We start from the raw sequence: 23,247 nt of genomic DNA, 5'->3' as shown, positions 1-23,247 counted from the left end.
GGCGTGCTGGAGCCTATCCCAGCAGTCTTCGGGCAGTAGGCGGGGGACACCCTGAATCGGGTGTCCAATCAACTTAGCATGCATGTTTTTGGAATGTGGGAGGAAACCGGAGTACCCGGAGAAAACCCACGCAGGCACGGGGAGAACATGCAAACTCCACACAGGGAGGCCGGAGCCGGGATCGAACCCACAACCTCTGAACTGTGAGGCGGACGTGCTAACCAATCGACCACCGTGCCGCCTGGGTGTCAAACTCCCACATTGCAATTAGTTTCCATTGGAGGGCCGTTATGACTGCAAAACCATCTGAATGTTTAATCACCTCTTATTATTACATACAGAACACAAAAACAGTAGTTTTGAAATCAGAGGTCAAGAATGATAGTTTGTTCACCTTAGGGCTGCTCGATTAAGCGATTTTGAAACGAAACCGACATTTCTGGATAAAACGATGTTAAAAACGGTGAAATCGGCACATTCGATTTTGTTATTTTTGGTGTATCTAAACCACCGTAGTTTCCTCTGCATTTCCGCGCAGTCCGAAAACAACAACAACAATAGCATTGAAAGGTGAAAGGCAACTAGCTGGTTGCCAAAATGACTTGCTGACAGACTGTTTGGTTTACAGACTCATGTTGATGATTTCGTTTCAGATTCGTATATGCACTTTCTTCTTTCATTATTGGTTTAATTAAGAACAGATCTGAAATCTATTGTGTAAGTAAAATGCTGTTAATCCCAATGGATTGTTCTGTGTGTATTAAGTTAAATTGACTGGCATTTTGAGTTCAAAGAAAGAAAAATTTAAGTTTAAATAAAAGACATTCAAAATACTTCATTTTTCATTATTTTTTTATATTACAAAGAAATCATAATCGTAAAAATAGGGTTTGAGAGAAAATAATCGGGATTTTCTTATTAGGCAAAACCGAACAGCCTTAGTTCAACTATTGTTCAAGTTACTATAATAACGTAAAAAGAAAATGCTTATGCAATATCTATACATTATTTATCCATCCATCCATTACCCTAACCGCTTATCCTCACTAGAGTCGCGGGCGTGCTGGAGCCTATCCCAGCTGTCTTCAGGCAGTAGGCGGGGTACACCTGAACTGGTTGCCAGCCAATCGCAGTACATTATTTACTACATATGAAAATGTGAAATCTTGGTGCAGATTTTAGCAAGCCTATTGGAAGGTGACATGTTTAATTTGCTTTCGCGGGCCACATAAAATGATGTGGCAGGCCTGATTTGGGCCCCGGGCTTTGAGATTGACACCTGTGCAATTTAACATCCACGCATCATCTGGAGCAGTTCAGGATCAATATTATCCAAGTTACATGACAAAAACAAAAAAATATATATAAATAAAATATATCAAGCTCATAATTTATGCTAACCATTAAACATATGTTATGTGCGGATCGCTACAGATGTGTTTGGTTGTTGAAGTTTTCTTGCTCTGACCAACCAATGAGGGAACGCAATGCGGACATCATTGTGGTCCAAGCCCTCTAAAGTGAATTTGAATTCTGATTGCTTAAAGTTCCTATGACATCAAAATCCATTTTTCCACTGTTTTATGCATAACATTGGTCTAATAATGCTATCTATTAATGCAGTATAATAAATTACATGGGCCAACAGCAAATTTTAATCAGATGTGGCTAAGTGCCCCTAAAAAAACGTAAACATTTGTGGACCAGTTTTAGTCATTTTTCTCCAAATTAGCCAACAATCAATTCTGAATTTTTTAAAATTATTTTGGTAATATAAAAATACAACTCATAATTTATATTGCAGTTTTGTTTATTTGTAGTTCATTTGCATACATACAGTACAGTATATCAAACAAATGTAGTTCCCATACATAACATGGCAACAACATGGTTTTGTTCAAAACTTGCAAGCAACAATCCTGCACTTCCACTTTGTCACAGAAAAATACCACAATGTATAAAACCATAATAATACAAATAAAACAAAAATAATAAAACCCTCAGTGTAGGGCTGTTTCTGGGTTGAGACGCTCATAATGCCCATTATCTCAAAATAGTGCTTTAATACTTTATTGGGAAAGCTTTAAATCCTTCTCCTCATCATGTGGAACCTCGATGGATGCTGGCCGTTTTGTTTGGATTTTGAAACAATGTTCAAATCTAATCCAAACTTTAAAGGCACTTTTCCCTATTACACAGGAAATTGAAATTGTACTAAGAGTTGTTTGACTAGCATTCCAATGTCTTTTATTGTATTCTTCCCTATGAATATTTTTCTGTTTATTGCTTGTGAAAAATCCAAAGTCTGTATGGTTCCTTACTCAATATAATGAGTGAACATTTTATTGACATAAGGAAATTATTTTATTTTTAATTTAGCATACAATTGAAAACAGCCAACTGAATTTATAGTGGTGACTTTTCAACCTGCTTTATTGTTAAATTGGCTAATTTACTCAGAAATAATTGAGCCAATCATCCTCCTTCTCCTATGCCTCACCTTCAATATCATCAGATGGAACATTTCAGCGATGTTGAGCATTACAGAGAAGACAGCCATCGCCAACATAAAGATGATGAAGACATTTTTTTCTGTGGGGCGGCTGATGAAACAGTTTGTGTCAGTCTGACAGCTCCCGCCTTGGAATTTAATCTTATCAGGCATGAGAATAGAGCCGTAGATGAAGTACTGGCCCACAACGAAGGCCACTTCCAGCAAGATCTTGAACAGAAGCTGCATCATGTAGCTGACCAACAAAAAGCCTTTCAGCTTCACCTTGCCATGTTCATCGGAATATTTGGGAGATTTCATCATCTTATTCAGGTCCCGTTTTTGCTCCAGGCGTCTCCTGAGCTTATTCTCTTTGCGGATAACAAGCAGGACGTGACCCAGATAGATGAATGTCGGTGTTGAGACAGTGAGGATCTGGAGCACCCAGAAGCGTGTGTGAGATATGGGGAAGGATGCATCATAGCAAGCATTCTTACAGCCGGGGCTTTTGGTGTTGCAGTCCATGTTTGCTTGTTCATCTCCCCATATTCTGTCCACTCCGGCTGCTAGAATGAAGATTCTGAAGATGAAAAGAACGCTCATCCAGACCTTGCCAAATATAGTCGAGTGTGATTCAACCTTGTCCAACATCTCCGATAGGAAGGACCACTCCCCCATGATGGCAGCCGATCTTTCACAGGTCTGTGGGAGTAATACTAGTTAGAACATGTAGGCCAACACCTGCTGGTTAGTGCCACTTACAAAGCAAGACTGAGGCTTGACTATGAACTTTTACACAGTGCGAGCTGGCATTCATTACTTGAGCACCACACCTAGTCAGCATGAGCGTAGGCTAGCAACCAATGCTAACGAAATTAACTACAAAATTGCAGTGGTACTGTACTGTAAAACTTGAACTACCAGTAACTAAATAGCAATTCTAGCCGACAGCTAGTGAACTAAATAGATGTACTGTACATATACTTTTAGAGTCTGGCACATACGTATGATTAGTTTTGATCTGGTTCTGGTGCATTTGCAACATGCAGTTAGCTAGCTATACCTACTGTACACCCCGAAAATTAATCTTTCCCTTGGATAGCGCCTCGTGGTCACGGCATGGAAAAGCTCCGTGATGAGCCAGTGGGATATGTTCCATTGGAGCACTTAAGCAGATATATTTTCATGGCTCAAACATGTAGTTATGTGTAGGCGTGTAAAAAGATGCAGTAACTTCCATTTTTCCTTGATTTGATTTTTGGAAAATTAAATATTTGGTCATTGTTTTTGCCGACCTATACTTTTAGCTACACTTTCATACAATTACATACACAACAGACTTTGAAATAAGTACATAACAATAAATGGGTCTAAAATATGACAAGAACTCGCATATCATATTCATATTTAACTACATTGTAATTTTAAAAAATCATTTTTGAATTTGAAATGTGTTTTTGTCAATCACACAACCTAAATTAAATCCAATCTCCAGTTAAAATGCTAAGTGCGATATCTCCTTATACACCCTTCCAATTTGTTTCAGGTGACTTTTGATCAACACATTTATACTCGTGAGAGCTATATAAAGCTATAGAGCTGTAAAACACGCTTAACATATTCATTGTCATCTATTTGACATTTCACCAGCTTGATAAATTCAATTATATTCTATTCAAACAATAACTTTTCATGAATAGCAACAATGGCTCCTACCTAAGCAATGGTTCCTGCTTTCTTCAGTTCCTCCTCTCCCGCTATAAGGGTTTCGCTTCTCTCTTATAGCTCAGCTTGATTTTGCAGAATCATCAGATTTATCAAAGACCGACCCACTCGCACTCCCTCATGCAGTGTGACGACGACTCAGCACCGTGATGACAATTTACGCTGATAAATAACAGCTTTGTTACTAGCATTGGACAACACTTTACTCTTCCAATATGCATGAATAACACTCACTCCATTTGTATTGCCATGCAGATAACCTCTGACATACATACAAACATACTGACAAACATAGCAAACTCCCAGCTGCCAGGCTTGGAGTGTCAACTGATGGTAAAGGCATCACTGTAAAGAATTTCACAGTAAAATAACAGTAAAATACTGGCAGCGGGGACGATACTGTATATTGGATTACAGTACATAACAGTGGGATAACTGCGTTGTGGTATTTTTACAGTACACACCAGGTTAGATATTAAATCTGCTATTTAATTATAATTATAATAGTAATGCATGAGATATATATGGCGCCACATTCTTCATTCACTCGCACATCCACACTCCGCTGGTGTAGCCACAGGTGCCTGTCAAAATAATTGTTTTGTTCTTAATCAAATTAACGATTAATTTGCATCTGGGGATGAATAGTTAATGGTATTTTACAATAAAAAAAAACAGTAAGATACTGTTCTAAAATCAGAAATTTACAGAAATTCGTACTTTCATGATGTAAAATTACATATCTACTGTTCTTGTTAACTGACTGATTCACATGTTAATTTACATGCTATCAATGAATATTTAACCGTATTTTACAATTATTATAAGTAAGATACTGTTGTAAATTCACCGTAAATTTACAGAAATGTATTACAGTGCATGCTTCGGTCTTATTTAGGGTAGATCAGCTATTGTACTTGATTGCTATGCTGCTTTTAAGACATAACGACCAATTACGGCTCAGCTTCAGAAAACAGGTGAGCTGTGATTGGTCGTTAGCTGAGCCCTGAGCAATTGTGATCTAATTTTCAGTCGACAGAAATGACAAAATGGCCGCCCCCTGAGATGACTGAAAACAGGTGGATTTTGCTGCTTGAGTCATATTCAACAAACGCAATATTAATCACAATGCCGTATTTCAACTAGTGGGCCTGCTGGGAACATATTCTTGAAAAAAAAAAATGTGTTTGGGTTGATTTCCGCTTTAAGTTGTGGCCCAATGGAAATATCTCAACTTCAGCCATCAACTATGCTTTAAAAAAGTTCAGCTTCAGAAAACAGGTGAGCTGTGATTGGTCGTTAGCTGAGCCCTGAGCAATTTCGATGTAATTTTCAGTCGACAGAAGTGACAAAATGGCTGCCCCCAGAGATGGCTAAAAACGGGTGAATTAACTCTTATTCCACAAACGCAATCAGAATGCCTTGTTTCAACTAGTGGGCTTGCATAGAACATATTCTCGAAAAAAATATGTTTGGGTTGACTTCCACTTTAAGGCAAAAATAAATTAATTAGTCAAAATATAATGTAGGTCATTATTTTAAGAGGCTGACTAAATGCAAGTTAAAACTACCATGCAAAGCAAAAGCATATCAACAACACCCAGAAATGCCGCCGGCTTCTCAGGGCCGGAGCTCATCTGAGATGGTCTAACGCAAAGTGGAAAAGTGTGCTGACGAGTCCGCATTTCAAATTGTCATGTCATGTCCCAAACCGCTTATCCTATATAGGGTCGCGGGGAGTTGCTGGAGCCTATCCCAGCTGTCAATGGGCGAAGGCAGACCCCACCCCGAACTGGTCGCCAGCCAGTCGCAGGGCACACATAGACACTGTCACTGAGCGGGAATCGATCCCAAGCTGCCCGCACACAACTCAGGCGTGTGTACCACTACACTATCAGCGGACCGCATTTCAAATTGTTTTGGGAAATCATGGATGTTGTGTCCATGGCAAGTCACATTCTGCACGTGTTACAACAGAGTGGCTTCACAGAAAAGGAGTCCGAAAAAACGCAAATATCCATATTAAATGAGGAAAAGAAAAACAATAACAAACAAAACAGTGGTTGGTTCATTTCACAATTCTTGGTTTTATATGTCTAACATTTAGAAAGTAAAATGAGAAAAAAAAGCATGAGCAATTCAATTAAAAAAGCATTGAATTATTTTACCACTAGGCCTACTTAAAATGATCCAACATTATTTTGTTCTCATAACTCATAACTGAGTTACTGCTACTACAGAAAAAAAAATGTTTTGAATCAGGTTATTTTGGGAGGGGAAAGAATGATTCTAACAAATGTACTGGTTTAAGTTAGGTTGACTTATTTATTTCTATTAAGATGTACTGCTAGGTTTTACTCTGCAGGAGGCTTAAACGTGTAACATTCTGGATACCTTTCCTTCATTTTAAGGAATATTAATAATGTTACTCATTTAGAGTACAACGTTACTACTAGTAACACTAGTGTTTCTGATACTTTTCAACTTTTGAATGAAAATCTATTCTTATTTTCCTTTATTTTTAGGGCTGTCAAATTTAAAGCATTAACTGTGGAGAATAATTTAAATTTCATAACGCAATAAAAAAATTTACTCAGTTAACTCAGTTTACTTCCTGTAGCAGCTCCTCTGCTCACTGTGCAGCCAAACTTAGAGGAGGGCCACTGTTGCAAAGATGGACTTTTACATAGTTTTACTTTAAAAAATGTTGCTTGACGGCTCATTGGAGAAATCCAAAATAATTTGCACACTTTGCACAACCAAATTCAAATACTATATTAGTTGTACGTCTTTGGTGTATTGTTCAACTGTTGTGTTTTATACAATACAATACAGTACAATACAACTTAATTTTTGTAGCGCATTTGTTAACAGCTATAGATGTAACAAAGCACTTTACACTACAACAACAAAACTGCAATAATATCAAAAGTGAGAGCAATAAATTAAAACACAAAATACGATATACAATAGACACCGGAAAACAGCAAAAAACCTTCAGTCTCACGTCGGCTCAAAAGCTGGAAAATAATCGTATTCAAGGATCAAAGAAAGCTATTACAACAGTCTTCGAATCAAAATATACCTGTATTTTTTTTCCATATTAATTCCAAGATTTTACCGAAGTAAATATTGTTTCCAAGCTTTATAAAAAATTTGCGTTGAAAAATGCGATTAATCACGATTAATTATGGAACATTTTGCGATTAATTAGTTAAAACATTTGAATCGTTTTACAGCACTAGTTATTTTTGTATTCCTTCCTCCATCGATTCATCCATTTTCTATTCTGCTTTTCCTTTGCTTGCCAGGGGCTGCATTGTCACATATGCAAAGTGTTTTGGACATGTTATTTTTTTAATGGTTCAATTTAGCAAAGCATGAAAGCCATAACTGTTTCACTGTGGACAAATACAGTAACAGTAATAATAATAATAATAATAATAATAATAATAATAATAATAATAATAACAATTTTCTTTAAATGAATGCACACCTAAGTTTCTATATTAAAAGGGTGTAACTTCAATTATTCACCGTCTGGGTGTGGGCTATGTCCTCAACAGTGGGAGGTAAGTTTACTGAGGGAACAAATACGCAGTTGATCAGACTAGCCGACCTCTCTACCAGGAAACCGAACTGATGAAATTCTTCAAAATAATCACGAGTTGGACACACTGAAACAAGAAGCTGTGGGCGTTTTACTGATGTGAGTCAATCAAACCAAACCCATTTCACTTGGCTGTATTTAAGTCTCGTCCTAGTAGTTAAACCAATTGAGGTTTTCTTTTCTACACCTTTTTTCTGGCAACTGGAAGTGTGTCAGGCAAGTATGTTTATTTTACGTTAAAATAATATTTATTTGTTATGTTATTTTCAAATGACATACAATCGAGTATCATGCTTCCTCAACGACGGCTCGATTGTTTTTTAAAATGTGCCATTGCGTTGAGATTTCTTGGCCTATATTTGACTAAATGAAATGTATGAGCTAGATGTAGAGGAAAATATGCAAAGCAAGATGTGCAGTATGTGTTGGATGGTTAAATTCATAATTGTAGTTTCCTTGATATCCTAAAAAGGAGAACAAACATAGTTGGTATTTTTTTCTGATGTAAACAAAATAAGGTAATACTGTCTAAATATTTATTTATCTATTTATTCATTTTTTACACAAAAAGTGCATTAACCTGTACAAGTCAAATAAAAAAAATATACATGTGGGATTTTTTATTTCTTTCTTTTAATGTGACGCCTCTGAAGCCTCTAAATTGCCCTTAGAGGGGAGTGGGAGTAGAAATGTCACCTATTTAAGATAAGATAAGATAAGATAAGAATGCCTTTATTACGTCCTGTAATTGCCTGGGACTAGCCCAGTGAACCCAGCATATGCATATGTGTTTCGAATGTGGAAGGAAAACGAAATACCTGCAGAAAACTAATGCAATCATGGGAGAACATGAAAACCCCACACTGGAAGGCCAAACCTCAGAACTGGGAGGCAGACGTGTTAACCACTGCTTCACCAAACTGCTTGTACTGCAAATAAAGCTGCCATGAGTACTTTCCGTATAAATGCTGTAAATATAAATACTTTACTTTATGTCACCCCAGCATGAACATGGCAGATTTACCATACTGCCATCTACATCACATTTTCGTGAAAAAGTTTAAAATTCATTCATTATGGACCGAAATGTTCTTTCCTTGTCTTTGACACCAGTATGTGTTCCTTTTCTTTAGATGTTAGTTATTGGCCATGAGTGACTGGTCGTACCTGTCCAATCTTCTCCACAAGGTCCAAGCTCATTCCACCGTGGTAGGAAAGATCTGGATGAGCGTCCTCTTCGTGTTCAGGATCTTCGTACTGGGCGCTGCTGCGGACAACGTTTGGGGCGATGAATTGTCCGAGTTCTACTGCGACTCTAAAGAACCAGGATGTAAAAACTCCTGCTATAACTGGTTGTTCCCCTTGTCCTATGTGCATTACTGGGTGCTGCAAATCACATTTGTGTCAACCCCCACCTTGGTCTACCTTGGCCATGCTGTCTTCATCATCCACGAGGAGAAGAAAACGATAGAGCTGGAGCAGAGCAAAACAAATGGAAATGGAGTGAAGACATATAAATACACAGACGAAAGAGGGAAGGTGAAAATTAAAGGCATCTTGTTTTCCACATACATGACCCAACTGGTGTTCAAGATAATGCTGGAGGTGGGCTTCACCATCGGACAGTTCTATGTCTTTGGCCCGCTTAAAGTTGTCTCCGATTTCCATTGTAAGAATTCACCGCCTTGCGCAATGGAGAGCGGTTCCAGGTGTTACATTTCTCGTCCAACAGAGAAGACCATTTTCATCTACTTCATGCTTGCAGTTTCTGGCATTTCGGTACTCCTCAATATTATTGAGATTGTGTATCTGCTGTGCAGCAAACGGAAAAGCGCAAAGAAAAAACTCGCAGCTCAGACTCATGTGCTCTCTCCAACTCCGTGCACACCAATCAAGCCAACTTGGGGAGCTACGAGAAACCAGTATGGAGGCTACCCACTGTTGCCTCTACATTCTCAGGTCACCACATGCTTAAGCAACAATGACAGTCACATCCACTCAGAGTGACAACAAGGACAAATGAAGCACCCCGTGTAACTTTTTTTTCTACGACTGCTTTTCAAAGACGTGAAATTAAATTCAGATTGTTTGTATCCTTTGAATGTTTGATATTCATTGAATGTTCATGAATGTGGAATTAAATTACGTTGAATGCACATGAAGGTACAATTACTTCGCTTTCTCTGCGTGTGCTTCAAAATGCACGCAAGTTACCACTAGATGGCGCTAAATTGTACACATTGGCTGCATCAATTAATGAAAGTGAATGCGGAAATCAATGTCTTCCTTTTTGCGTTGTCCAGTCAATCAATTTCTACATTTTCTTTCTGCAAATGTTTGTTTTATATGTCCAATGAATTTGACTGGTGACTTGCATAGGGTGTACAGCGCTTCTCGCCCATAATGAGGACAAGAGAGAATTAAGAAAGCAATTTATTTCCAACTCAGAGAGAAGCATTAACCTACTACAGTAACACAAAAAATGCCAAGATGAATGATTTGATTCTACAGGTGTTGGCCTACCTACATTATATAGTTTTATATCAACATTGAAAAATAAATCGCTGGATTCTGGTTGGTCTGGCAGCATGGAGATTCATCACAAAGAAAATGCCTACTTCAACCTGCTTGTTTCACCTACATGTCATATTTTGATTTACTGTGGCGAAACCGATATAAGATATAAATACAAAATATAAACCACACAGCAATAATTAGTGCCACGGTTAAAAGTGCACAAACACTTTCACGTGCATTGTATTAATTCAGCCACTAGGTGGTAGCACAAACAGGCAAATCGAAACAAGAAAAGTTAAGGGAAACTACACAAACTTATTTCTCTCAAAAGTTTGTTTTATTTGCACATTTTGTGGGCAGTCTTTTCTTCAAAACAGTAAAAGCCCACATTTAACATGATATGTGTATGTATCACATGAAAGGGATAGCAAACAACCCGCAGGCTCGGAGTGAGACAATCTGTTTTATGTCTGTTGCTGAAACTAGATGGCAAATGTTTGGTGTGTTATAGCTGAAGCATATTCGTTAAAAGAGAGGGAGAGAGAAAAAAAAAAAATTCAGCGACATTCAAATCAACAGGTGTCGATGCCACCACAAGCGTATAAGGTCCGCACAGCTAACTCTTGCCCAAATAGCGATCAAAGTTGAATTTCTGGCTACTGAAATGTTGTTTTTAATGCATGCGTACACATCTATACATATTTTGGCCATGTGTCTGGAAAAAAACATGGTTGGGCAACTTTTTATGGCATTTAAGTTTAAAAAAAAGAACGTTTCCCCTAAAAGTTGTTTAATAAGCCACGCAGACGCTCTTGTTAGTTCTTTCAAATAACTTTTTTTTTTTTTTCTGTGGTGCTTTGAACTTTTCTATGTTGGCCTGCCGGAAAAAAAAAAAGCTTTTTTTTTCATTCTCATGGAGCGCGAGAGGGTCTTCGGTCTTGACGTCAAGGTCAGGTGACTCCCTCTTCTGACGGGACACTTATAAGGGAAGTTTGATAAGTTAGGCTCAGTTTCCCGTCTGTTCCCAAACTTGGATGTCGACCCCTCTGGAGAGTGATTTCCAATTAACATAACGGAAAGAGTCCGACAGGGCGCTCCCTGTTTTCCACTCTGTAACTTTCCAGGTGAGTTTGAAGCTTCAAATGCTTTATTTCATTAGAAATTAGCCTGTAAATATTCTGTTTGGACACAGAAACACAGTGCTCATTGAACATAGGAATTTAGGTAATTGTTTACAACAGTAATTTTAAACATGCTCCCAAACTTTAATCTTCTCTACATTTTATTTCTTGATGGATTTATGTATTTATTCATTTATTTGTGGGACCACTTTAACTTGTATGCCACTACTGACCATTGATCCTGTTCCTTGAATCTCGCTGAGTGAGTGAATGATGTTATTTAACTAAAGGTTTATTTCCCAGTCAGCCCAGTGAGTTTACAGCTGTTAAACAACCTCAAAAAGCTGCTGTGGAATAGCAGGAAACCTCAAACTGGGAATTGTTTTTCCATTCATATCCTGTGTCTTCTGCGCGGGCCATTGTGTTGGATTTGTCTGTGGTGTCTGAATCATTTACCACCAAAGCCACTCATGTAGAAAGTGGCGGGAATTTCTGTGTTTAATAAGTATAACATCATTTATTGTCTTTTATGGCACTTGGCATGATTGACTATACCTATTTTAGTGGTTGACTAAGCCTAAAAGAAGTTATGACCCGTACAATCACCCAGGTTGCGGGAGAAGGTACATTGTTTTGCCCTAAAATCTCATTAGGGAACATGTGGCGGTAATTTATAGTATCAAAGAAGTCTTTAATTTTTAATAATCTCCTAATGAGGGCATATTTCCCCATTAAGTCAGTCAAAAAACGTTCAATTTGTAGTTCAGCATTAAGTCACTAAAACCAGTTGTCTTAAAACTTTTAATGCAGAAGGCTACCATCAGTCACAGAAAATAAATATTGGCTAAATGTGAGCTTAATGAAAAAAAATAAGTATGAGAGGATGCTTGTTATGATTCGTCAATATTTAATGACACTTTTGCATCGCAAAATACTGGACCCAAAATACTGATCCGCGGCATTAAGCAATGTTCATTCCTCTCACGAGTTCATAAAACTTCACTGAAACTTTTCTATTGGTAGCTTTCCTATCATTCTTAATATGTATGGGTTATGAAATATTAACATTTTCTGTATTCTTCCTTCTTCCCTAGCAACAGAGATGAGTGTGGGCTTGGTGGAGGAAAAAAAAAATCCTGCATGTCACGGGTGTCACTTGGGTTAAAAATGAACGACAATGTAACTATGCAGTTCTTAGTGTTTTGTTTAAATGATGATTGCTTAACATGCATTGGAAGATGGCTATTACGCCATTAGAATTATATCTGGAGTGTCTTTGCTGAATTTCGGTTAAAGCGGAAGTCAACTACAAAATTTTCTTTTCAATAATATGTTGTATGCGCCCCCACTAGTCTAAACACGGCATTCTGATTACAATTGCGTTTGTGGAATATCAGTTACGAACCAAAATCCACCCGTTTTTATCCATCTCTGGCGGCGGCCATTTTGTCACTTGCTGTCGATTGAAAATGACGCCACAATTCCTCAGGGCTCAGGTAACGACCAATCACGGCTCACCTGTTTTCTGAAGCTGAGCCGTGATTGGTTGTTACCTGAGCCCTGAGCAACTGTGATGTCATTTTCAGTCGACAGCAAGTGACAAAATGGCTGTCCCCTGAGATGGACAAAAATGGCTGGATTTTACTACTTAACTCTTATCCCACAAACAATACTCATCAGAATGCCGTGTTTAGACTAGTGAGGCTGCATAGAATATTTTCCTGTAAAGAAAATTTGAGTGTTGACTTTTCTCTTTAAGATCAAAGCATTTACAGGCAATTTCTATGGGAATGCACCATGGCCTTTCCATGTGAAGTTTGCATGTTCTCGCTAAGATTGTTGCATTCTCTTGACTTTCCTCTTACAGTCCAAAAACATCAAGCTACCTTACGTAATTAAGGTTAGGATCATTAAAAAGTGCTCTAAGTGTGAATATGTCAGTCCTGCGATTGACTGTTGATCATTCCACGTTGTGCTCCGCCACTCAGTTGGGATCCAAATTCCATATGACCCTGTTTAGGTCGTAAATATAAAATGTATAGATGTTACTTGCCTTCAGACTTTTGTGTCACAATGGCCAGCGCTAATCTGCCAACGGGACAGTGTGAGCACTGTGGAAAGAAGCTCACAGCAGGGTTTTCCGGTCCGCTCCACACGCACTTTACAATCCTACATTGGCTTCACATTCTCATAAATGAGCAGCTTCATTCCTGCAACATCTTGATTGAGAACTTGGCAAGAGACAACATCATTTGGCAGATTTTTTGGGGTGTTCACTGAAGCTTCATGTCTGTAACAATTTATTTGTGCTACTTCATACCCCACTCTAAGGGTTAGGCGTAGAAAACATCGTGTACCTTTAACACTCTACAATAAACCTATATGTAGAGGGCGGAAATGGCAACAATATAAACTAATTGTAGGGTTTTAAAATGATCAAAACCAATTTGTTTACAAGTATTCTCACTTGCCATGGGCTCAAGGGACTGCTGAAAATTAAAGCAGCAGGAAAATACTTAATCTAAAATCCCCTCATGTGACTGAAATGTTTTTATTCAAGCTCTCCAGCCAGTTTGATCTGGAATAATCCAAGGTTAACACCTTCATTTCTAAGAGAGTGAAAACGTTGACTGTATATCCTTTTATTTCCACAAACCTAATCTTGATGTCGTGAAACATGGATATGTCTCTCATCCAAGGTTTTGCTAAACTTTCTGGGTTTATGTAAAGACTCATTGAATGTCATATTGGGTGTTAGTTCGATCCTGACATACTTTCTCAAATTTACAAGATTGGGTTGCTCTAAGTGAGCAGAATGTCTTTGCTGTGCTTGTTTCACAAGGACCAATAAAATCCAACAACATACAGAAGATGCTATTGAAACACTTTATGTTGAAACTACCAAATGAAGTAGAATCTCCAAAGTAGTACCAGAACGATCAAGTAAAAATGGCAGTTTCCCTTCTCAGTTTTTAGTTAAAAATAGTCCATTGAGGTCTGTCGCCTCTGGTTTATATTCTTTATTTTCTCGTTGCACATTATTGCCTCAACAGCTCTTTTTAAAGCTGGTTGTTCTACAAAAAACAACCCAAACAAAAACCCACAAAACAAAACCAAAAGCCGATAAACAGCAAAACATGCAGAAAGAATCCTTTGATGCAAGTCATGGCGCCTTAAAAGCAATTCCAAAAAATCTTGGTCAAATTGCCCCTTTAGCGGTTCCACTGTTGTGGATGCTTGTACTCGAGCCTGAAGAAATCTTTGGAGGCAGACGTTTAGAACTAAACTCACATATTGTTCTGTCTTTGAACAGTCCAGACATTCAATTCCAGGTACTTTTTTTTTCTCAAATGTTAGGGTCTGAAAATGTCTGGCACTGAATGAGCTAAGCATGCCTTGCCGTGGGAGTCAAGCCAAATTATGGTGATTGGTTCGAATTGAAAATATATTTTCAATTTTCTCACATATTGATTTGCTTTCTTTTTCCAGCAAAGTCTCCTTGAGGATGGGTGATTGGAGCGCTCTTGGTCGATTGCTGGATAAGGTCCAGGCTTACTCTACCGCTGGGGGGAAGGTCTGGCTCTCTGTCCTTTTCATCTTCCGAATTCTGGTCCTGGGCACGGCAGTCGAATCCGCCTGGGGAGATGAGCAGTCCGCCTTCAAATGTAACACCCAACAACCTGGTTGCGAGAACGTCTGCTATGACAAATCCTTCCCCATCTCCCACGTCAGATTCTGGGTCCTCCAGATTATCTTTGTGTCAACACCTACACTACTTTATCTGGCTCATGTCTTTTACCTGAACAGGAAGGAACAGAAACTGAACAGGAAGGAGGAAGAGCTTAAAGTTGTGCAAAATGACGGCGGAGATGTTGACCTCCCGCTGAAGAAAATCGAAATGAAAAAGCTCAAGTATGGCATTGATGAACACGGCAAAGTCAAGATGAAGGGGGCACTGCTCAGAACTTATATCGTCAGCATTTTTTTCAAGTCCATGTTTGAAGTGGGCTTTCTTGTGATCCAGTGGTACATGTACGGCTTCAGCCTGTCGGCCGTCTACACCTGCGAGAGGTCTCCGTGCCCGCATAGGGTGGACTGTTTCCTGTCCCGTCCCACAGAAAAGACCGTCTTCATTATCTTCATGCTTGTGGTTTCTCTGGTGTCCCTGCTCCTTAACGTCATTGAGCTCTTCTACGTCTTTTTCAAGAGGATCAAAGATCGCGTGAAGGGCCAACAGCAGCCCACTCTCTACACTAGTGGGGGCACTTTGAGCCCAACCCCCAAGGAACTCTCCACTACCAAGTATGCTTACTATAACGGCTGCTCTTCCCCTACCGCTCCACTCTCGCCCATGTCCCCCCCAGGTTACAAGTTGGCCACAGGAGATCGGGGAACAGGTTCTTGTCGTAATTTTAACAAACAGGCCCATGAGCAGAACTGGGCTAACTATTCTACGGAGCAGAACCGCCTTGGCCAGATTGGAGGAGGAGGGAGCACTATTTCAAACTCCCACGCGCAAGCCTTTGACTTCCCCGACGACACCCACGAGCATAAGAAACTGTCCTCATCAGCCGGGCACGAGATGCAACCTCTACCGCTGATGGACGCCAGGCCCTGCAGCCGGGCCAGCAGCCGGATGAGCAGCCGGGCCAGGCCAGACGACCTGGATGTGTAAACCTAGCTGGCGGCCTGAGAATCAGGAAACAATCACTTAGGTTGAAACAGTTACTGTTTTTGTCATAGAGACTCTTAGTTCGTCAAGAGACATTCAAACTTGTTACGTAACACTGTCAAAAGGTACAAGTTTCAAATAGTTTTGGATGACTTTCCATTTGCTTATTTCACCTAACCTAGCCTTAATAGAGCGCACCCGTAGAAGTGGGTGAAAGGCAGAGGTGATTCTGAGATCCAGTCACTCTCTTGAACAGTGGAACACAGAGGTCAATAAGTCAACCCCCATAAATTCTTTGCAATGTTGTATGCAGTCCCACTAGTCGATACATTCTGATTAATATTGAGTATGTGGAATATGAGTTAAGCAGCAAAATTCACCTGTTTTTGTCCATCTCAGGGGGCGGGGGCCATTTTGTCACTTCTGTAGACTGAAGATGACATCAAAGTTGCTCAGGGTTCACATAACGACCAATCACGGCTCACCTGTTTTCTGAAGCTGAGCCATGATTGGGCGTTACCCAAGCCCTGAGCAACTGTCATGTCATTTTCAGTCGACAGCAAGTGACAAAATGGCCGCCCCCTGAGATGGACAAAACAAGTGGATTGTACTGCTTAGCTCATGTTCCACAAACACAACATTAATCAGAATGTTGCATTTCAACAAGTGGGCATGCACAGAGCATATTCTTGTAAATAAAATTTGCGGGCTCGGTTGACTTCCCTTTTAAGCTTGTTTTCGATTAAATCTGTGGTCATTCCATTTTATACCCGTGCTGACAAAGGTTTGTCAGCCACCAAGCAGGACAAGTTCAGTTCGATTCACTGTGGTTTGGTTTCGAATAGTAAACAATGATTTTGATTGTGTTTCCAATATGTAGGCAGGATGATGATAGCTTGGTAAACAACTTCCTGTCAACCAATCAACACTGCACTATTAAGGCCCTGATACACTAAACCGACTTCGGAGGTCGTGAAGCGTTGTGGCGTCTTTAAGCGCTGTCTGATTGGTGTAGTGACCACTGACCACCGTCGTAGTGTCGTAACCCGTCTCTAAGCGTCTGGGGGGGCGTTTACGCATGTTGAATCGGCGTCGCCAGTTGTGACATTTGGTCACTCTGATTGGCTGTTAGCTAGCAAATCAGCGCTTTGAGCACCAACGGGACGGGACAAATACGGATAAACAGTGAGCACGCCTTCGCTGCCTTAATCTTCTTACAAGTACAAGAGCGAGGGTTGACAATGTAAGTATTTCACAATACCGTGTCAAGAACGTGATGGTTTACTTCGCGTGGGAGTTCATCGTGAGCGAAGAATAGAGCCGAATGCATTGTTTACGTTGTTATAATCCGCCCCCGGCCAACAGCTTTCCGGTTGGATTTTTCTAACAATGAGAAATATTGACTACCGCCGCAGATGGTATGGAAGGGTATTACATCTTATGCATGCGTAGAAGCTACTTTAACGGTCAGCGTCGCTGTCTGTCGTTGCGGTGTGTTTTGCCTGCGTGGAGTGCCGACAGCCGGCCAGACGCCACGGGGGTAAGCGTCTGTCACTGTTGGTGAATGTCGTTTTGGTGTAACAGGGCCTTAAGGCTGTCCTAACAGCAGTTTTGTTTTGTTTTGATTCCAGTCACCAGAAATTTGGAGCTGCATTTGAAAAATATCAGTTTGGGCCGCTGCACTTCAATACTGTCGTGTAAATTTAAAGTCAGTCCCTGTCAGTCATGGGCTTTTGGAAACGTCATCACTTTTCTCCCCATTACGGTGCCCAGCTAACGGTTCTCAATGAGAGATAATAAATAAACAAGGTAGGATACAAGTTTTCCAACCATGTATTTCATGCAACTTGGAAAGTGTGCCAAACTGAAGCACCTGTTCTGCTTGGTGGATTCACAGCGATAGGTGAGAACGGCACGTCATGTTTCACAGTTATTGCCGGGTGACTTCTCAGATGACTATTGTATTACTGCAAATACATGAAGCCTCATTCCGGTTTTCCCAACATGAGATGATTAAGAGTTGAAATGTGGACATTTAAAAAGCCCATTGTCAATGTGCTGTGCCTTTTTTCCATTGGCAACAAGCAATAAGATGGTTAATGTTTGGCAAAGGAAAAATTAGCAGAACAAGGTTTTGGGGAGCTTGCTGAATATTTTCTTTGCTAGGCATCTGATGGAAATCTACCACTACGATAAAGAATTGACTACTACTCAGTCTTTATATTGTACTCATAGTATTTCAAGTCCCCACAAAGTGTATATTTATTGGCCATTTCTACAGTAACAACATCAGTCAGTCTGGATGTTCTTTTCCTGATAAACTTTGAATTTATGTGGTATTTCATTCCGTGGATTTATTTGTGTTTTTCTTAAAGGAGCGTGTGAGTGGCAGGATTGATGGATCAGGCTGTTGTAACACAGCAGTCTATTGGTTGGTGAAATCATTGCTTCCTTTTTCATATTTGTGGGAAGTTGGGAGACCGCAGAAAGATTTTTTTTTTTTTTACATATTTGAGTGAATGATCTCGTTAGTGTATTTTTTTTTTCTTTTTTAGCGTCTCAGTCTCAATGTCAGCATTGCTGCTTGAGAAATAGTTACATAGTACTGTAATTCAAGCTAACTGTCACAATAAAAATGTGAGTTTTTAGAAGACTTCTTATAGATCTGGACTAATATTTAGTCAGTTATATTAAGAGATATGCCAATGTAGCTCCACAACTACAAAACATTAGAATAAATCGCAATTTGTGTTTTGGAAATGAGTCAATGCATCGTTCTGTCGGTACTTACATGTGTCATGGATCTTTCAGCTACAATGGCATTTGCACTGAGATCTAGATGATAATTATATGTTAATATGATGCACCCACAACGTGAGAAGCGTTTTCTGATATACATGTTGCTAATTTATTTTATAACAGAGAAATCACTACAGTGCGTAATATGCGATTGCGACTGCTAGTTTATTTGTTCTGGGCCAGATGTTAATACTCAACTGACAAAGCGGGAGGAATAGTCATTTGTTACAGTAGTTCAGACAGTGCTAATCCATGTACAATGTAAGTGCATGATAGCAAAGCAAACACTCATTCATTGTATCTGTGAAAACTATTTTAACCAATAAATGTTTCAACGTTCTTTATTATCTGATTGACTGTTTGATTGTTTTTTTAAATTTAGCCCTGTTCTAGCTAACATACCAAAAAGAAGACTTTTTCCAGTTGTTGTGACACGGAATGTATGACCATGCAAATATTGTAGAATGCAACCTCAGTACATGAACAATTCAGTTAACAAAAAACATTTTCGAAGAATATTGATCAGTTCATACACTATTTCTGCTTCATGGACAGTCTTGGCATTGACCCGGAAGACTCACCTTGAGGTCACCAATTAAAATTATCGCTACTGTGAGGCTAACCCAACATCACTTTTTAAAACATTATGAATTGATCTTTTCAGACGGACACCTTCCCTGCTAACTTTAAGGCAGCAGTGGTAAGGCGGCTTCTGAAAAAGAGCAATTTAGAGTTTTTTTTTTAACCAATCTTGACAACTATAAACCGGTATCACACTTACATTTTTTAAGCAAAATCGTCACTGTTTTGTGAAAAACATTAATGTCAATTTTTTAAACTTTTCTTATTTTTACGTGAATGGGGTTTCCACGTTACAGACATCACATTAACGTGAAAATAAAATTAAAAAAAATTAAAAATTGGACATATGTGTTTTTCACAGGACAGCGACGATATGCTAGTTTTCATTCAATTTAATAACTTCAATATTTCTGAAAGGTTCCAATCTATATTTTTTGGATAAACCACAGCACCAAGCCTGCATGTCAAGATTTTAAATTACAGTAAACAAGTTGGGAACGATATTCGTGCCCAGTGCAAATCTAGCGCAAAGTGCCGTCTATCTGTGCGCATGGATGGAGTTTTCTTTTGGTATTTTGGTAGACAGCCGCAGGTAAAAAGTGGCGTTTACGCCACTGTGGGAGTGAACATAGCCAACTTGATTGCCAGCCAATTATATCGCCTCTCCTTATTCTGGTTTATGGTCTACATAGTGGAAGCATAACGGACTCGCTGGAGTCCGTGCAGGAAAACGGCACGTGCAAAGTAGATTTATAAGGAACTGCAAGATCTCCACTTGCGGATGAAGTAAAACTGACACACACACTCACACATCAGCTGTGCCGCGGTACACGGGTACTTTCAAAAATATATTAAAGATGACAATAATTCTAATATTGCATTAAATGAATTGATGCCTACAATGATTCAGAGGATTCAATGCACTCTAATGTCATATTTATGAATGAAATATGATGATATCCACCATTCATATCAGCGGAGCGCAGAATCAGTCTAGCTGCGCCTGGATTTTGTTACGCCACCTGCACCACAATTTAGAGGTGGTTTTACCTGGTTTGAAGTCTAATCTACTTTCTGTCACGAAATTGTCAGGTGCTTGTAATCAACCACCAAAACACCTAGCAAGACGCAGCGTGGTGTGACAAATTCCCAAACACGGTAAATTATACTTGCCCCGCCACGAAATGAAGATGCGGCAGTTTTTATGCTGTGCGCACATGCGTCTGTCTATGAATAGAAATAGAAAGTACTTTTATGGTAAGTTTTGATACACACTCCTCGAAAGTCTATTAAAGCGGAAGTTAACCCAAACATATTTTTTTCAAGAATATGTTCCCAGCAGGCCCACCAGTTGAAACATGGCATTCTGATTAATTTTGCATTTGTAGAAAATAAATGAAGCAGCAAAATGCACTCGTTTTTAGCCATCTCCGGGGGCGGCCATTTTGTCTCCTGTTGACTGAAAATGACATCACAACTGCTCACAACGACCAATCACGGCTCAGATTCAGAGAACAGGTCAGTCGTGATTTGTGGGGCCTTGATGGTGAGCACCTGGTGCACCCACGGGCTTGGCTGGGCACAGCCTCACCCCGTATGATAGGAAACAAGTTGCCATGCGATGTCGAAAGGTTCTGACTAGATGTAGTTGATACAGCTCAAGTTCTGGAACTAGTGTTCTGGAGATGGGTTGGACTCTCTCCTTTTCTGGAGTTTCCCCTCTGCCAATCTCGCGGACTTAGAGGTACCTTATGTTCCATACCGAGCCGTAGGCTCAAAACATACTGTTCTTTTGTTGCTGTTGTTGTTTGGTGTCTCAGAGTACTAGAAAATTCTGCAGGTTCCAGAATATTCTCTATTTGGTCTCCAGTACTCCAGTGATTGGTCGTTGTGAGCAGTTGTGATGTCATTTTCAGTCGACAGAAGACAAAATGGCCGCCCCCGGAGATGGCTAAAACGAGTGGATTAACACTTCCACAAACGCAATATTTATCAGAATGCATTGTTTCAACTGGTGTGCTTGCATAGAACATCCATCCATCCATTATCTGTACCGCTTCTCCTCACAAGGGTCGCGGGGCGTGCTGGAGCCTATCCCAGCTGTCTTTGGGCAGTAGGCGGGGGACACCCTGAACTGGTTGCCAGCCAATCGCAGGGCACACAGAGACAAACATCCGCACTCACAATCACACCTAGGGGCAATTTAGCGTATCCAATCAACTTACCATGCATGTTTTTGGAATGTGGGAGGAAACCGGAGTGCCCGGAGAAAACCCACGCAGGCACGGGGAGAACATGCAAACTCCACACAGGGAGGCCGGAGCCGGGATCGAACCCACGACCTCTGAACTGTGAGGCGGACGTGCTAACCAGTCGACCACCGTGCCGCCCTGCATAGAACATATTCTTGAAAAAATATATGTTTGCGTTGACTTACGCTTTAAGTAACATGGTGTTCATCAGGGTTCAATTTGAGTCCAGAATGAATTTCCATAGCTTCACTGTACTTCTCTGTTTCTCCTGATGACACCAGTCCAATGGATGCTCCTTTAACTGTATTTTAGATGACAAATCTTGGATGGCAGAGAACTTTCTCCAGCTTAACCAGGAAAAAAAACTCAAATTGTAGTAGTTGGTCCTGAGGCTCGAAGAGAAAAGATTTTCACTAAAGTTCGAATTCTCTCCAAGTGAAAATCCTGGGTGTTATTTTAGACTCTGAGCTCACTTTTATCCCTCGCATTGTTATTTTTTTCTTTTTCATTTGAAGAATATAGCCAGAGTCCCCCCTCTTCTTACTTGGTCCAACAGAGAGACACTAATGGATGCTTTTATCACTAATCCATGAAATAGTGTTGATTACTGTAATGCCCCGCTTTCCGGTTTTCCTAAAAAGAGATTCTCAAGTTTAAAAAGTACTGTACAAGGAAAGTTTTATGATTGATTATACTTTGACGACAAATACATAAATACATTCATATAAATACATACAATACAAATACATACATAATGCAATGTCTCTGTTTTCAGTTTGTGTTTCAGTGCCTGGGGTGAGCATTGGTGGGCGGTGCCTCCTGATAGTGCACCTGTCATGAATTTGATCAGCTGATTTTCAATTTTCAGCTGAGGCAGCCTTCCTCATCCTTGTTTGCCCCTGCGTGACTTGTCATGTTTTTCATACTTCTCCGTGTTTGAGTCCCCGTTGTACTTCAGACGTGCTTACGCTTTGTATTTTCCTTGCCTTCTCTGCTCACAGTATGTCCATCCGTGTTCTTGGTTGGGTATTGAGGTTTTTTTTGTTGTTTGTATTTCTCTTTTGAGGCAACTTTTTTTTTTTCCTGTGGCTTTGACCAATGTACTTCTATTTAGCACTGACCGTTGGTTGTGTCATATTTTGTTTGTTTTGCTTCCTCTCTTACATCCTTCCCTTGTGCAAGCGCTTTTCATTGTGTACACATTTATTGTGCATTTTATGTACTTATACCTGGAGTCTAATTTTGGGCATCTGCGTTCGTAGCTTGAAATTTGTAACGGAAAATGGATTGGTGGATGGAAATCAAGAAAGCGGAATGAGGCCCAGCCCATATTTTTTTTTTTTGTGCGCTGATGTTAGATGACCGCATTTTAAATACATTTTATGACTTTTACCTAAAAACATAGTTTGAGGAATGCATAGGCAAAACATGCAGTCAGGGTTAGGTATGCGTTTTCCAATTGAAGTGGAAGAGCAGAT

At 39.7% G+C, this 23,247-nt stretch overlaps 3 protein-coding genes across 3 annotated transcripts; 2 read left to right on the top strand and 1 right to left on the bottom strand.

Annotated features, from left to right (window-relative positions):
* Positions 1-1,809: 1,809 nt before the first annotated feature.
* LOC147127821 (gap junction Cx32.2 protein-like) lies at positions 1,810-4,240 on the bottom strand. Its single transcript, XM_086018032.1, has 2 exons — positions 4,208-4,240; positions 1,810-3,193 (listed from the first exon to the last, which is right to left on the bottom strand). Exon 2 carries the CDS (start codon positions 3,167-3,169, stop codon positions 2,453-2,455), a length of 717 nt encoding a protein of 238 aa, XP_085874158.1. The 5' UTR covers positions 3,170-3,193; positions 4,208-4,240; the 3' UTR covers positions 1,810-2,452.
* A 3,662-nt stretch (positions 4,241-7,902) lies between these two features.
* LOC147127820 (gap junction Cx32.2 protein-like) lies at positions 7,903-9,910 on the top strand. Its single transcript, XM_086018825.1, has 2 exons — positions 7,903-8,042; positions 8,960-9,910. Exon 2 carries the CDS (start codon positions 8,976-8,978, stop codon positions 9,831-9,833), a length of 858 nt encoding a protein of 285 aa, XP_085874951.1. The 5' UTR covers positions 7,903-8,042; positions 8,960-8,975; the 3' UTR covers positions 9,834-9,910.
* A 1,400-nt stretch (positions 9,911-11,310) lies between these two features.
* gja1b (gap junction protein alpha 1b) lies at positions 11,311-19,282 on the top strand. The gene is made up of 2 exons (XM_086018619.1): positions 11,311-11,467; positions 14,954-19,282. Exon 2 carries the CDS (start codon positions 14,970-14,972, stop codon positions 16,137-16,139), a length of 1,170 nt encoding a protein of 389 aa, XP_085874745.1. The 5' UTR covers positions 11,311-11,467; positions 14,954-14,969; the 3' UTR covers positions 16,140-19,282.
* Positions 19,283-23,247: the final 3,965 nt, after the last annotated feature.

This window comes from Filicampus tigris, chromosome 20, assembly GCF_054856515.1.
Source record: "Filicampus tigris isolate MCC_2025a chromosome 20, RoL_Ftig_1.0, whole genome shotgun sequence".
Taxonomy (NCBI): domain Eukaryota; kingdom Metazoa; phylum Chordata; class Actinopteri; order Syngnathiformes; family Syngnathidae; genus Filicampus; species Filicampus tigris.
The sequence above is the reverse complement of the archived record's forward strand: the minus strand, read 5'-3'. Positions and strand labels throughout refer to the sequence as shown.

What these genes read in the sequence shown, in the direction of transcription:
- gja1b (XM_086018619.1), top strand. Translation starts at nt 14,970, where the DNA reads ATGGGTGATTGGAGCGCTCTTGGTCGATTGCTGGATAAGGTCCAGGCT.
- LOC147127821 (XM_086018032.1), bottom strand. Translation starts at nt 3,169, where the DNA reads ATGGGGGAGTGGTCCTTCCTATCGGAGATGTTGGACAAGGTTGAATCA.
- LOC147127820 (XM_086018825.1), top strand. Translation starts at nt 8,976, where the DNA reads ATGAGTGACTGGTCGTACCTGTCCAATCTTCTCCACAAGGTCCAAGCT.